Source organism: Bombina bombina, chromosome 3 (genome assembly GCF_027579735.1).
Source record: "Bombina bombina isolate aBomBom1 chromosome 3, aBomBom1.pri, whole genome shotgun sequence".
Taxonomy (NCBI): Eukaryota; Metazoa; Chordata; class Amphibia; order Anura; family Bombinatoridae; genus Bombina; species Bombina bombina.
The window spans coordinates 74,381,678-74,397,544 of NC_069501.1; the positions used below are offsets into that span (position 1 = coordinate 74,381,678).

Genomic DNA, 15,867 nt, shown 5'->3' on the forward strand with positions numbered 1-15,867 from the left:
GATCTGTCCCTTTAAGGCTCTGTGCGCAGTTGTCAAGCTGCCCTTTAAGGTTGTGCTGCATGAACATTACTGCGATCTGTCCCTTAAAGACTGTGTGCGTGTGGTGCTAATTGACCCTTTAAAGGCTGTGCACGTGCCCCTGTCCCTTTAAGATAGAGTGTCCCTTTAAGGCTTTGCGTGTGGATGCATACTATCGCTCTCTTTAAAACTGTCTGCGTTTAACCACTAAAGGTTGTGTGTGCCTGTACTGTGTGCGCAGGTGCCGAGCTGCCCTTTAAGGTTGCGCTGCATGAATATTATCTGTCCCTTTTAGGCTGCATGCGTGTGGTGCATGTTGTCCTTTTAAAGGCTGAGAGTGCTCTGTTTGTTTGTGTGCGTGCACGTGCCACTGTCCCATTAACACAGAGCGTCCCTTTAAGGCTGCGTGCATCACATGGGGATGCACACTATCGCTCCCTTTAAAACTGTGCGTGTAAACTCACTAAAGGATTGTGTGTGCTTGCTCCTTTAAGAATGTGAGCAGGTGCCGAGCTGCCCTTTAAGGTTGCGCTGCGTGCACATTGCAGTGATCTTTCCCTTTAAGGCTCTGTTTGCCGGTGTTGAGCTGCCCTTTAAGGTTGCTCTGCGTGCACATTACTGCGAACTGTCCCTTTAAGGCTCTGTGCGCAGTTGTCGAGCTACCAATTAAGGTTGCGCTGTGTCAACATTATGGTGATCTGTCCCTTTATGGCTGTGTGCGCAGGTGTCAAGCTGCCCTTTAAGGTTGCGCTGCATGCACAGTACAGTGATCTGTCCCTTTAAGGCTCTGTGTGCAGGTGTTGAGCTGCCCTTTAAGGTTGCGCTACGTATACATTACGGTGATCTGTCCCTTTAAGGCTCTGTGTGCAGGTGTGAGCTGCCCTCCAGCTGAGTGTTTGATACAATGTATCCATGTAGGTGAACAGACAACAGAGCTGTGGAAAGTCTATGGGGAAAACAGGGTTCCCCTATTTGTTCCTGGAGACACAAACATTGCAGCATTGTTGGTAGCCCTCATCTGAACCCCCGCGCCAATTTTAATAATAATAATAATGAGATATGGCTGAGAAAATAATTTAGAACGCTAAACTAAGATTTCTCTGCTGTAGTACCCACTGGTGGCTGCCAATAGTTCTTGCCTCATGGGGCCCTCCTGGCCCATTGGGCCCCTGACAGGAGTCACCCCTGATGTCGGCCCTGTATATATATTATATATCATACGGAGAGTGTCCCTCTAGATTTTTTTAATGTCACTGCAGTGCGTCAGTTCATTTTACATAAGTCCACGTGTTGTTAGAGAAGGGAGGTCTTATAGAGCCAAGTACCAACTCTTGTAAACAAACATGACCGCCATCATTCTGGCTGCGAAGTGAACTGCAATGAAAAGAAAAAAGAAGCAGATACCTGCGCCAGTGCTCATGGTGATCGTATTTGCGTTTACTTTAGGAGCTGCCCAAGGTAAACAAACTGCTGCGGATGGTGCTGTGTTATATCTCGTCACGTGGCTTATTCATTGCTTAGATGTGTTTTATGTGGTACCGAGTGCCGTCTACTTCTGATTTCATTTCGTTATTTGGGCGAATGATTACTGCGTCATTTAAGAAATTGCAGAAAAACACACACCAGTTTTTCACCTTTAATTGTTTTGGAAAAAATACCGATTACGGGTTTATCGTCTAAAATAGCTTGCGCGCGGGAAATGTTCACAATATATCTAAATTTAAAATACTATGGTTCCTAAATATTCTTGCGGTCAATTTCAACGTAAAAAGTATACGTTTTATTTAGATTAAAGGCACACAACACCGGTTATAAAGAAAACATTAGAATGAGATCAGAACAAAGGGGACATTCCAGTGACAGAAGAACATATTTATTATAAATTTCAGAAGGAAATAACATGAATAATGTTTGTTTTTTAATGAATAATACATTTAGTCTGTGTAAACTCAACTTGTGTTATTGATGAAAACAAGAATAGTTAATAATTTGCCTTCTGTACTGAGGATACAATAAAATATTATTTGCTATATTTGGAATAATATCTTAAAATTTTACTGTGCAGTCTTATTACTAGAACTCCCAACTTATTTTGGGTTCTTTCATATATATTTTTTAAATGTATTGTTTTTATTTAGGAATATAACATGGAACTGTCACAAGCAAAGATCTGCTTAATTTACAAGTGAGATACATTTTTAGATAACAAATGTGTTAATAAAATATAAATAGCAAAGCTTGAGAGAGCAATATCCCTACATTTTACAATAATTAATAGCTGGTGGTTTCATATAAATTGGAAAGTTTAATTGTTTTGTCAGGTAGTGAGATAGCTGGTTGAACTCTGCTTAGAATAATATTCTACCAATTTATAATATGATTCTTGTGAAGAATACTTTTACCAGACATATATCTGTGAGGTACAGAGTCTCTGCAATTTGCAGCCATATCTATTTTACTGTGCTGAATAACATATCAACGTATGCATGTAATTCATATCTAGCTGAGAATTATTTAACCCCTTAAGGACCACAGCACTTTTCCATTTTCTGTCCGTTTGGGACCAGGGCTATATTTACATTTCTGCGGTGTTTGTGTTTAGCTGTAATTTTCCTCTTACTCATTTACTGACTGGAGTCAAGCTATCAGACAGTTTAAAAATCCAAGTCAAGCTATCAGACAGTTTAAAAATCCAAGTCAAGCTATCAGACAGTTTAAAAATCCAAGTCAAGCTATCAGACACTGTTTTGGAGCTATCAGACAGTTATAAAACAGTAGTCAAGCTATCAGACACTAATTTGTTAGTACTTTCTTAAGACTATTAAAGGCTGTACCATACATATATGCTAATAAGAAATGTTTTAATGAATACCACAAGCATTTTTGTTATAAATGTCACTCAAATGTAAAAAAAAAAAGTCATATTCCAGCATTTCTCTAAGCGTTAAAAACAAAATTCCCCATTGTGCCACTACATTTTCACCACAGCTAGTTCAAACAATGACCCCACTAAGATATCACAAAGTATGGAAACTTTTTAGTGTGGAATTTTAAAAATATAGGGCCCCAAACGTCCCTAAAATTGCAAAAATCATCACTTTCAAGCAATTTCACTTAGGGATAAAAGCAAAATCTCCCATTGTGCCACTACATTTTCACCACAGCTAGCTCACACAATGACCCCTCTACGATATCATAATTTTTGGAGAGTTTTTACTGTGGAATTTTAAAAATATTGGGCCCCAAATGTCCCTCAAATTGCATAAATTGGCCCTTTTCAGCAAATTCACTTAGGAATAAAAAAGAAATCTTCCATTGTTCCACTAAAATGTCACCACAGCTAGCTCACACAATGACCCCTCTACGGTATCACTAAGTTTGGACTATTTTTACTGTGGAATTTTAAAAATATTGTGCCCCAAATGTCCCACAAATTGCAAAAATAGTCACTTTCCAAAAATTTCACTTTGGGATAAAAAAGAAATCTCCCATTGTTCCACTAAAATTTCACCACAGCTAGCTCGCACAATGACCCCTCTATGGTATCACTAAGTTTGGACCATTTTTACTGTGGAATTTTAAAAATATTGGGCCCCAAATGTCCCTTGAAGTTCATAAATCGGCCCTTTTCAGCAAATTCACTTAGGAATAAAAAAGAAATCTCCCATTGTTCCACTAAAATTTCACCACAGCTAGCTCACACAATGACCCCTCTACGATATCACAAAGTTTGGAGACTTTTTACTGTGGAATTTTAAAAATATTGGGACCCATATGTCCCTCGAATTGCATAAATAGGCCCTTTTCAGCAAATTAATTTAGGAATAAAAAAGAAATCTCCCATTGTTCCACTAAAATTTCACCACAGCTAGCTCACACAATGACCCCTCTACGGTATCACTAAGTTTGGACCATTTTTACTGTGGAATTTTAAAAATATTGCGCCCCAAATGTCCCTCGAATTTCATAAATCGGCCCTTTTCAGCAAATTCACTTAGGGATAAAAAAGAAATCTCCCATTGTTCCACTAAAATTTCACCACAGCTAGCTCACACAATGACCCCTCTATGATATCACAAAGTTTGGAGACTTTTTACTGTGGAATTTTAAAAATATTGGGACCCATATGTCCCACAAATTGCATAAATAGGCCCTTTTCAGCAAATTAACTTAGGAATAAAAAAGAAATCTCCCATTGTTCCACTAAAATTTCACCACAGCTAGCTCACACAATGACCCCTCTACAGTATCACTAAGTTTGGACCATTTTTACTGTGGAATTTTAAAAATATTGGGACCCATATGTCCCTCGCATTGCATAAATAGGCCCTTTTCAGCAAATTAACTTAGGAATAAAAAAGAAATCTCCCATTGTTCCACTAAAATTTGTGAGCTAGCTGTCGTGAAATTTTAGTGTAACAATGGGAGATTTCTTTTTTATTCCTAAGTGAATTTGCTGAAAAGGGCCGATTTATGAAATTCAAGGGACATTTGGGGCCCAATATTTTTAAAATTCCACAGTAAAAACTCTCCAAAATGTGAGATATCATAGAGGGGTCATTGTGTGAGGTAGCCGTGGTGGAAATTTAGTGGCACAATGGGAGATTTCTTTTTTATCCCAAAGTGAAATGTTTGGAAAGTGCCTATTTTTGCAATTTGAGGGACATTTGGGGCCCAATATTTTTAAAATTCCACAGTAAAAATGGTCCAAACTTAGTGATACTGTAGAGGGGTCATTGTGTGAGCTAGCTGTGGTGAAATTTTAGTGGAACAATGGGAGATTCTTTTTTATCCAAAAGTGAAATTTTTGATAAGTGACTATTTTTGCAATTTGAGGGACATTTGGGGCCCAATATTTTTAAAATTCCACAGTAAAAATAGTCCAAACTTAGTGATACCGTAGAGGGGTCATTGTGTGAGCTAGCTGTGGTGAAATTTTAGTGGAACAATGGGAGATTTCTTTTTTATTCCTAAGTGAATTTTCTGAAAAGGGACGATTTATGAAATTCGAGGGACATATGGGTCCCAATATTTTTAAAATTCCACAGTAAAAAGTCTCCAAACTTTGTGATACCGTAGAGGGGTCATTGTGTGAGCTAGCTGTGGTGAAATTTTAGTGGAACAATGGGAGATTTGTTTTTTATTCCTAAGTGAATTTGCTGAAAAGGGCCGATTTATGAAATTCAAGGGACATTTGGGGCCCAATATTTTTAAAATTCCACAGTAAAAATGGTCCAAACTTAGTGATACCGTAGAGGGGTCATTGTGTGAGCTAGCTGTGGTGAAATTTTAGTGGAACAATGGGAGATTTCTTTTTTATTCCTAAGTGAATTTGCTGAAAAGGGCCGATTTATGAAATTCAAGGGACGTTTGGGGCCCAATATTTTTAAAATTCCACAGTAAAAATGGTCCAAACTTAGTGATACCGTAGAGGGGTCATTGTGTGAGCTAGCTGTGGTGAAATTTTAGTGGAACAATGGGAGATTTCTTTTTTATTCCTAAGTGAATTTGCTGAAAAGGGCCAATTTATGCAATTCGAGGGACATTTGGGGCCCAATATTTTTAAAATTCCACACTAAAAAGTTTCCATACTTTGTGATATCTTAGTGGGGTCATTGTTTGAACTAGCTGTGGTGAAAATGTAGTGGCACAATGGGGAATTTTGTTTTTAACGCTTAGAGAAATGCTGGAATTTGACTTTTTTTTTTTTACATTTGAGTGACATTTATAACAAAAAATGCTTGTGGTATTCATTAAAACATTTCTTATTAGCATATATGTATGGTACAGCCTTTAATAGTCTTAAGAAAGTACTAACAAATTAGGGCGCGATCCGATATCGATCGCAGTTTGCGGCGCAAGCGAGGGAACCGGCGTCGCCCGCAGTTTCAGCTCGCAACTCGAGCCATCCCATATAAGTCGCCGTCAGATGCTAACGTGCCGTAAGTCTCACAAACCAGCGATGTCCAGAAATCTGCGTAAGTACAAATTTCTGGCGTCGCCAGTGACTTGCGGCACGTTAGAATCTGCCGGCGCCTATAAAACCTGACTAAAGTTTAAAACACCCGCACTGTCTAACACGCCTCCCTAACATAGCCCGCACTGTCTAACCCTCTATCCGCTATCCCCCCTCACTATCCTAACAATAAAAAAGCTATTAACCCCTAAACCGCCGCTCCCGTACCCCGCCGCCAGCTATATTATATCTATAACCCCCTAAAGTGAGCCCCTAACACCGCCGCCATCTATATTAAAATTATTAACCCCTAATGTAAGCCCCTTACACCGCCGCCATCTCTATTAAAATGATTAACCCCTAATTTAATCTACCTACCCCGCCGCCAGCTATATTATCTATATTAACCCTAAGTATATTATAGTTAATATAGTTATTACATTATATATATTAACTATATTAACCCTAATTATATTAGGGTTAATATAGTTACTATAGTATTTATATTAACTATATTAACTCTATCTAACCCTAACACCCCTAACTATATTTATATTAAATTAATCTAATTAATTTATAAACTAAAATATTCCTATTTAAATCTAAATACTTACCTATAAAATAAACCCTAAGATAGCTACAATATAATTAATAATTACATTGTAGCTATGTTAGGGTTAATATTTATTTTACAGGTAAATTGTTAATTATTTTAACTAGGTATAATAGATATTAAATAGTTATTAACTATTTAATATCTACCTAGTTAAAATAATTACCCAATTACCTGTAAAATAAATCCTAACCTAAGTTATAAATACACCTACACTATCAATAAATTAAATAAACTACAAACATCTATCTAAAAATACAATTAAATTAACTAAACTAAATTACAAAAAACAAACAAACACTAAATTACAAAAAATAAAAAAAAGATTACAAGATTTTTAAGCTAATTACACCTATTCTAAGCCCCCTAATAAAATAATAAACCCCCAAAATAAAAAAAATTCCCTGCCCTATTCTAAATTAAACAAATTTCAAAGCTCTTTACCTTACCAGCCCTTAAAAGGGCCTTTTGTGGGGCATGCCCCAAAGAATTCAGCTCTTTTGCATTCAACAAATACAATCCCCCCCCCCCCATTACAACCCACCACCCACATACCCCTATTCTAAACCCACCCAAACCCCCCTTAAAAAAGCCTAACACTACCCCCCTGAAGATCTCCCTACCTTGTCTTCACCACACCGGGCCGAACTCCTGATCCGATCCGGGCGATGTCGTCCTCCAAGCGGCAAAGAAGAATTCTTCCTCCGGCGATGTCATCCTCCAAGCGGCAAAGAAGAATTCTTCCTCCGGCGACGTCTTCCTCCAAGCGGCAGCAAAGTCTTCATTCTTCCGGCGGCATCTTCAATCTTCTTTCTTCGCTCCGCCGCCGCGGAGCATCCATCCCGGCCGACTGCTGAACTTGGAATGAGGTACCTTTAAATGACGTCATCCAAGATGGCGTCCGCCGAATTCCGATTGGCTGATAGGATTCTATCAGCCAATCGGAATTAAGTTAAAAAAATCTGATTGGCTGATTGAATCAGCCAATCAGATTCAAGTTCAATCCGATTGGCTGATCCAATCAGCCAATCAGATTGAGCTCGCATTCTATTGGCTGATCAGAACAGCCAATAGAATGCGAGCTCAATCTGATTGGCTGATTGGATCAGCCAATCGGATTGAACTTGAATCTGATTGGCTGATTCAATCAGCCAATCAGATTTTTTTAACTTAATTCCGATTGGCTGATAGAATCCTATCAGCCAATCGGAATTCGGCGGACGCCATCTTGGATGACGTCATTTAAAGGTACCTCATTCCAAGTTCAGTAGTCGGCCGGGATGGATGCTCCGCGGCGGCGGAGCGAAGAAAGAAGATTGAAGATGCCGCCGGAAGAATGAAGACTTTGCTGCCGCTTGGAGGAAGACGTCGCCGGAGGAAGAATTCTTCTTTGCCGCTTGGAGGACGACATCGCCGGAGGAAGAATTCTTCTTTGCCGCTTGGAGGACGACATCGCCCGGATCGGATCAGGAGTTCGGCCCGGTGTGGTGAAGACAAGGTAGGGAGATCTTCAGGGGGGTAGTGTTAGGCTTTTTTAAGGGGGGTTTGGGTGGGTTTAGAATAGGGGTATGTGGGTGGTGGGTTGTAATGGGGGGGGGGGGATTGTATTTGTTGAATGCAAAAGAGCTGAATTCTTTGGGGCATGCCCCACAAAAGGCCCTTTTAAGGGCTGGTAAGGTAAAGAGCTTTGAAATTTGTTTAATTTAGAATAGGGCAGGGAATTTTTTTTATTTTGGGGGTTTATTATTTTATTAGGGGGCTTAGAATAGGTGTAATTAGCTTAAAAATCTTGTAATCTTTTTTTTATTTTTTGTAATTTAGTGTTTGTTTTTTTTTTGTAATTTAGTTTAGTTAATTTAATTGTATTTTTAGATAGATGTTTGTAGTTTATTTAATTTATTGATAGTGTAGGTGTATTTATAACTTAGGTTAGGATTTATTTTACAGGTAATTGGGTAATTATTTTAACTAGGTAGATATTAAATAGTTAATAACTATTTAATATCTATTATACCTAGTTAAAATAATTAACAATTTACCTGTAAAATAAATATTAACCCTAACATAGCTACAATGTAATTATTAATTATATTGTAGCTATCTTAGGGTTTATTTTATAGGTAAGTATTTAGATTTAAATAGGAATATTTTAGTTTATAAATTCATTAGATTAATTTAATATAAATATAGTTAGGGGTGTTAGGGTTAGATAGAGTTAATATAAATACTATAGTAACTATATTAACCCTAATATAATTAGGGTTAATATATATAATGTAATAACTATATTAACTATAATATACTTAGGGTTAATATAGATAATATAGCTGGCGGCGGGGTAGGTAGATTAAATTAGGGGTTAATCATTTTAATAGAGATGGCGGCGGTGTAAGGGGCTTACATTAGGGGTTAATAATATTAATATAGCTGGCGGCGGTATAGGGGGATTAGATTAGGGGTTAATAATTTTTATATAGGTGGCGGCGGTGTAAGGGGTCAGATTAGGGGATAGATAAGGTAGATGGCGGCGGTTTTAGAGGCTCACAGTAGGGGGTTAGTTTATGTAGATGGCGGCGGGGTCCGGGAGCGGCGGTTTAGGGGGTAATAACTTTATTAGGGATTTCGGGGGGGGGGGGGGGTCGCGGTTGACAGGGAGATAGACATTGCGCATGCGTTAGGTTTATTTTAGCAGATTGCGGTTGACAGGGAGATAGACATTGCGCATGCGTTAGGTGTTAGGTTTATTTTCTAGTTAGTTTAGGGAGTTACGGGGCTCCAATAGTCAGCGTAAGGCTTCTTACGGCTGCTTTTTGTGGCGAGGTGAAAATGGAGTAAGTTTTCTCCATTTTCGTCACGTAAGTCCTTACGCTGCATATTGGATACCAAACTGCGCGGGTTTGGTATACCTGCCTATGGCCCAAAAAACTGCGGGCGACGGCAGAAATATACGGGCGTAACTTCTAGGTTACGCCGTATATAGGATACCAAACCCGCGCAAATATTGGCGTCGCCGGCTTTTGCGGGCGACGATTTTTATCGGATTGACCCCCAGGTGTCTGATAGCTTGACTACTGTTTTAAACCTGTCTGATAGCTCCAAAACAGTGTCTGATAGCTTGACTTGGATTTTTAAACTGTCTGATAGCTTGACTCCAGTATTTACTGTACCCACACATATTATATAAAGTTTTTCTCACCATTAAATGGACTTTCTAAAGATACCATTATTTTCATCATATCCTATAATTTACTATTAAAAAATTATAAAATATGAGGAAAAAATATTTTTGACCCCCAAAATCTGTTACACATCTACAACCACCAAAAAACACCCATGCTAAATAGTTTCTAAATTTTGTCCTGAGTTTAGTAATACCCAATGTTTACATGTTCTTTTTACTTTTTTTGCAAGTTATAGGGCACTAAATAAAAGTAGCACTTTGCTATTTCCAAACCACTTTTTTTTTTCAAAATTAGCGCTAGTTACATTGGAACACTGATATCTTTCAGGAATCCCTGAATATCCAGTGACGTGTGTGTGTGTGTGTGTGTATATATATATATATATATATATTTTAGAAGACATCCCAAAGTATTGCTCTAGGCCCATTTTGGTATATTTCATGCCACCATTTCACCGCCAAATGCGATCAAATTAAAAAAAACGTTACATTTTTCACAATTTTAGGTTTCTCAATGAAATTACAGTATTTACAAATAGCTTGTGCAATTATGGCACAAATGGTTGTAAATGCTTCCCTGGGATCTCCTTTATTCAGAAATAGCAGACATATATGGCTTTGGCGTTGTTTTTTGGTAATTAGAAGGCAGCTAAATGCCGCTGCGCACCACACATGTATTATGCCCACCAGTGAAGGGGTTAATTAGGGAGCTTCTAGGGTTAATTTTAGCTTTAGTGTAGAAGACAACCCAAAGTATTGATCTAGGCCCATTTTGGTATATTTCATGCCACCATTTCACCTCCAAATGCGAAGAAATAAAAAAATTTGTTCCCTTTTTCACAAACTTTACAAATGCTTGTAAATGCTTCTCTGGGATCCCCTTTGTTCAGAAATAGAAGACATATATGGCTTTGGCGTTGCTTTTTGGTAATTAGAAGGCCGCTAAATGCCGCCGCTCATCAAACGTGTATTATGTCTAGCAGTGAAGGGGTTAACTAGGTAGCTTGTAGGGAGCTTGCAGGGTTTATTTTAGCTTTAGTGTAGAGATCAGCCTCCCACCTGACACATCAGACCCCCTGATCCCTCCCAAACAGCTCTTTTCCCTCCCCCACCCCACAATTGTCCACACCATCTTAAGTACTGGCAGAAAGTCTGCCAGTACTAAAATAAAAGCTATCTTCCCCCCCAGCATATTTGCATATGCTGCGGTGTAGGACCCCCCAAACAGCACCCTAACCCTTCCCCTCTACCTTATTGGGGGCTATCTTGGGTACTGTCAGCCAGTACCCAGTTTACAATAAAATCATTTTTTTTTCTCTGTAGTGTAGCTCCCCCCCCCCAAAGATCAACCGCCCACCCTCTCCCAGATCCCTTAGGTATTTTTTAAAAACTCTTCCCTCTCCCCTTTCTCCCACTTTACATTTTAAATTTTTGCCGTAGTGTAGCGGTTCCCACCCCTCCCTTCCCGCGCCCCTGTCGATCCCGATCCTACCCCCTCCACGTCACACGGCCCATCGATGGCCGTCCACCCGCCTCCCACTTCGGCTCCCACCCACCAACGATACTGGCCATCGATGTCCGGTGCAGAGGGGGCCACAGAGTGTCTCTCTCTCTCTGCATCGGATGGCCAAGGGGTGTTATTGCAGGATGCTTCGATATCGAGGCATCACTGCAATAACCGGAAAGCGGCTGTAAGCGATCAGGATTGCTTCTACTGCTTTTCAAGACCGACGACGTACAGGGTACGGTCGTTAACTGTATTTTTTTTTTTTAGAGGACGTACCTTGTACGTCGTCAGTCGTTAAAGGGGACATACTAAACTGCATAGTGGGATGATTGGCTGCAATGCTAAACACTATCACTAGGTGTCATACTTTTTCCACACATAAACGGTAATGACTGCTGTAACTCAAAATATGTTGTTCTTTTCTGCAGTGCTTGATACTAAGGGCTAGATTTATCAAACCTGAGCCAGACAGGGGCGCATATATGCGTCCCTGTACGCCTCAGCTCGCCTGTGGCGGGGCGAATTTACCCGCAGGTAATCACCATTGAACACAAGCGCAATTTTGCGCTCCCGTGCAATCCCTCCCCTGCCTGCTCACAGCCAATCATGCGCGGGCAGGAGCTGTCAATCTCCTCGGTCCGTGGGGATTGAATTTCGCCACCTTAGAGGTGGCGAAGAGGTTAGGGAAGCTGTGGTCTGGTGACCTCTGCTAGTTAAATTACGGCGAGCAAGTTCTTGTCAGAACTTGCAGCCGTAGGGCTTTGATAAAATGAGCCCTAAGTTGCAAACAGCAGTTTTTACAAACGCTAGGATTTACTATTGAAACAAATAAAGGGCACTTTCATTCATGAAGTATAATATACTTCATGTAGAAAGTTCCTTTATTTGATTCAATCGATCGCCGCTCTTACAGCAGTGCACGGCCAAAAAAATTGTGGGCTAAGAGGTGACGTTTTCCCCTCTTAGCCAATAGCAGTGCGGTAAATCCGGCTCCCATGGGCGCCAAGCCGGATTTACCGCATGGCTGTTGGCTAAGAGGTGAAAACGTCACCTCTTAGCCAAATTTTTTTTTAGCCGTGGGCTGCTGTAACAGCTAATAACGGCGATTGATTGAATCAAATAAAGGAGCTTTCTACAAGAAGTATCTTATACTTCATGAATGTAAGTGCCCTTTATTTGTTTCAATAGTAAATCTAGGATTTACTTTCGCTTTAACTATTCACTTGCTGATATATACAGTTGTGTAATGGAATAACAGTAAATAATATAATAGAAAAATGAGTCAATCCTTTTGTAGGACTAGATTACTAATTTAATATAGTACATGTATGTGCAAAGCAACACCTTTTACCTGTTTTGATAGGAACCTGTGAATAGAGGTTTTAAACATGGGGATTATGGGTTACACATGCCAAGGAAAATATTTATTTTATGGTTATAATTATTTTTCTACTTGGGCATTATGGGTGCAATATCACAATTACACATGCAGAGGAACACATTTGACCTTTTTCAGTCAGGAATATGGTTATAATTATTTTTATACATTGGGATTATGGGGCCAATTTATCATAGCGCGAGCGGACATGATACAATGTAGCGGATCATGTCCACTGCACATCGATAAATGCCGACAGCATACAATGTTGACATTTTATCATTGCACAAGCAGTTCTTGTGAACTGCTTGTGCATTGCCACCCCTTGCAGATTTTCATCCAATCAGCTGCTAGCAGGGGGTGTCAATCAACCTGATAGTATTCGATCGGGTTGATTTCTGTCCACTGGCTCAGTGCAGGCGGATAAGTTATGGAGCAGTGTTCTAAAGACCACTGCGTCATAACTTCTGTTTACGGCGAGCCATTCGGAGTTTGATAATTGGGCCCCTATGGGTGGAATATTATGGTTACACATGCAGAGGAACACATTTGACCTGTTTCTGTTAGGCATATGGTTATTATTTGTATACATGGGGATTTTGGGTGAAATATCGTGGTTACACATGCAGAGGAACACATTTGACCTGTTTCTGATAGGAATATGGTTATAATTATTTTTATACATGGGGATTATGGGTGAAATATCATGGTTACACATGCAGAAGAACACATTTGACCCTGTTTCTGTTAGGCATATGGTTATTATTTGTATACATGGGGATTATGGGTAGAATATTATGGTTACACATGCAGAGGAACACATTTGACCCTGTTTCTGTTAGGCATATGGTTATTATTTGTATACATGGGGATTATGGGTAGAATATTATGGTTACACATGCAGAGGAACACATTTGACCTGTTTCTGATAGGAATATGGTTATAATTATTATTATACATGGGGATTATGGGTGCAATATCATGGTTACACATGCAGAGGAACACATTTGACTAGAGCTGCAACAACTAATCGTCATAATCGATCAGATGGTCTGTGCACGGCACCAGCTGCTACACTCTGAGCTCTTGCACATGGTATTGTGTTTTATGGTTAAAGTGAAAGTAAATTTTAACAATCAACATTAATGCCATGGATTACAATTATCCTATTATATCTAGTCGCTAACTTTTTGTTTTGATATTCCTTCTTATTTTTAATATATTATACTTACATCCCTTATTACCATCTCCTATCTTCCTCCACCCCCTTCATTTCCTGCTTTTGTTATTTTACACTTAAGAGCGGTCCCGTCTGCTCTTACGTGTTCATCCGTGCGCATTCTTGAGCAGTTAAATTTATTTAAAATGCCGATGCATCTAAGTCATTGGCTGTGTTGCTTTAGAGCTCTATGCGCATGCGTGTCTCATGGACGCGCTTCTAGACACGGAGTACATTCAATGAGACACGCATGCACACTTGAAGGTGGGGGTGTTTAGTGTAATTTCCAGACCCCACTGGGGGACCAATAGAAAGATGTAAGTATAAAGATATTCGTCATCGGAAAATCAAAAAAATTTTTGAGGCAGGCGGAGGAACGGCGATATAGAGATGCAAACTAAAAGGTACATTTAAGTGATAAATCTACAATATATAAAAAAAAAATCATGAATTAAACTCGTTCTCTTGAGCTGTATTTTGCTTTGCGGTATAGAGGTGCAGGCAACTTTACTTTGTCCTTGGCCTAAAGGATGTCTACAGACGTTTACTTTTTCACTTTTTCATTACGGTATAAGTTAACTACTCCTGGCTGATGTGCAACCCAGAAATAATATAGGAGTCATCATTTGGATTGTTTATATTAAATCAGGAAATTTGGGACTATGCTTTGCATGATATAGTGCTGATTTTGTTATTTACACCTAGCCCTAGATTGATGGGAATTATTTGAATTGATGTCACTATTATCTGTTTGCACAATTATTAGCGGCTGCTTGCTATTGCTGATTATATGTAAAGAATAAATAAATGTGTAAGGCTTTGTCCTGTAATTAATATATATTCCTTAATGCTTTTTTGTGATATGTACCAGATTCAACCTTTATAAGAATATATGTTATTTTTAGAGCGGGCTGTATATTTTCCCCTAACCTTTATAGCTGGTTATTTACCATTGCATATAGATATTCCAAATATTTGTTATGTTAGAATGAAGTCCAGGCTTACTTTGAGAGGCCCCTTGCCAAGGTGGAAAACACTTTGCATTGGTGAAGAGCTAACGCAGATAAATATCCCACTTTGGCGAAATTGGCAAAACCCTACTTATACATCTAAAGCAACAACATCTGAGTGCCTCTTCTCTACTGCAGGAAATATAGCTGCAAACAGAGAACCAGCCTTAGCCAGGAACATGTGGAGATTTTTGCATTTCAATGCAAAGTGTATGAAAGAGTAAATAACAGAATGTTAAAAACAGTAATAGTCTACCTGTTTCTAGTTCTAACTCTTTTAAAACAGTTTGCGGTTTTGTTTTACTTAATTATAAAACTGTGCTCTGCTGCTTAAAAATTGGACAAACAGTTGTAGTAACCCCTTAATGACCACATCACTTTTCCATTTTCTGTCTGTTTGGGACGAAGGCTATTTTTACATTTTTGTTTGTGTTTAGCTGTAATTTTCCACTTACTCATTTACTGTACCCACACATATTTATATACTGTTTTGCTTGCCATTAAATGGACTTTCTAAAGATACCATTATTTTCATCATATCTTACAATTTACTATAATTTTTTTTTATAAAATATGAGGAAAAAAAAGAAAAAAATACACTTTTTCTAACTTTGACCCTCAAAATCTATTACACATCTACAACCACCAAAAAACACCCATGCTAAATAGTTTCTAAATTTTGTCCTGAGTTTAGTAATACCCAATGTTTACATGTTCTTTTTACTTTTTTTTTTGCAAGTTATAGGCCAATAAATACAAGTAGCACTTTGCTATTTCCAAACCACTTTTTTCAAAATTAGCTCCAGTTACATTGGAACAATGATATCTTTCAGGAATCCCTGAATATCCCTTGACGTCTGTGTGTGTATGTATATATAGCAGACATACAGTGTGTTGCAAAAGTGAGTACACCCCTAACATTTTTGTAAATATTTTTATTATATCTTTTCATGTGACAACACTGAAGAAATGACACTTTGCTGCA

At 38.7% G+C, this 15,867-nt stretch overlaps 1 protein-coding gene across 5 annotated transcripts in view; it reads left to right on the forward strand.

The window, feature by feature from the left end:
- Positions 1–1,292: 1,292 nt before the first annotated feature.
- Positions 1,293–15,867, forward strand: part of LOC128652886 (nectin-1) — a 478,741-nt gene continuing 464,166 nt past the window's right edge. For 2 of the 5 annotated variants that reach the window (XM_053705871.1, XM_053705872.1), the window contains exon 1: positions 1,294–1,476. In XM_053705871.1, coding sequence (XP_053561846.1) covers positions 1,398–1,476 — 79 coding nt within the window. In that variant the 5' untranslated portion in view covers positions 1,294–1,397. Of the gene's footprint in view, positions 1,477–15,867 lie in introns of all 5 variants that reach the window. The other 3 variants (XM_053705873.1, XM_053705874.1, XM_053705870.1) reach the window with 2 other exon arrangements.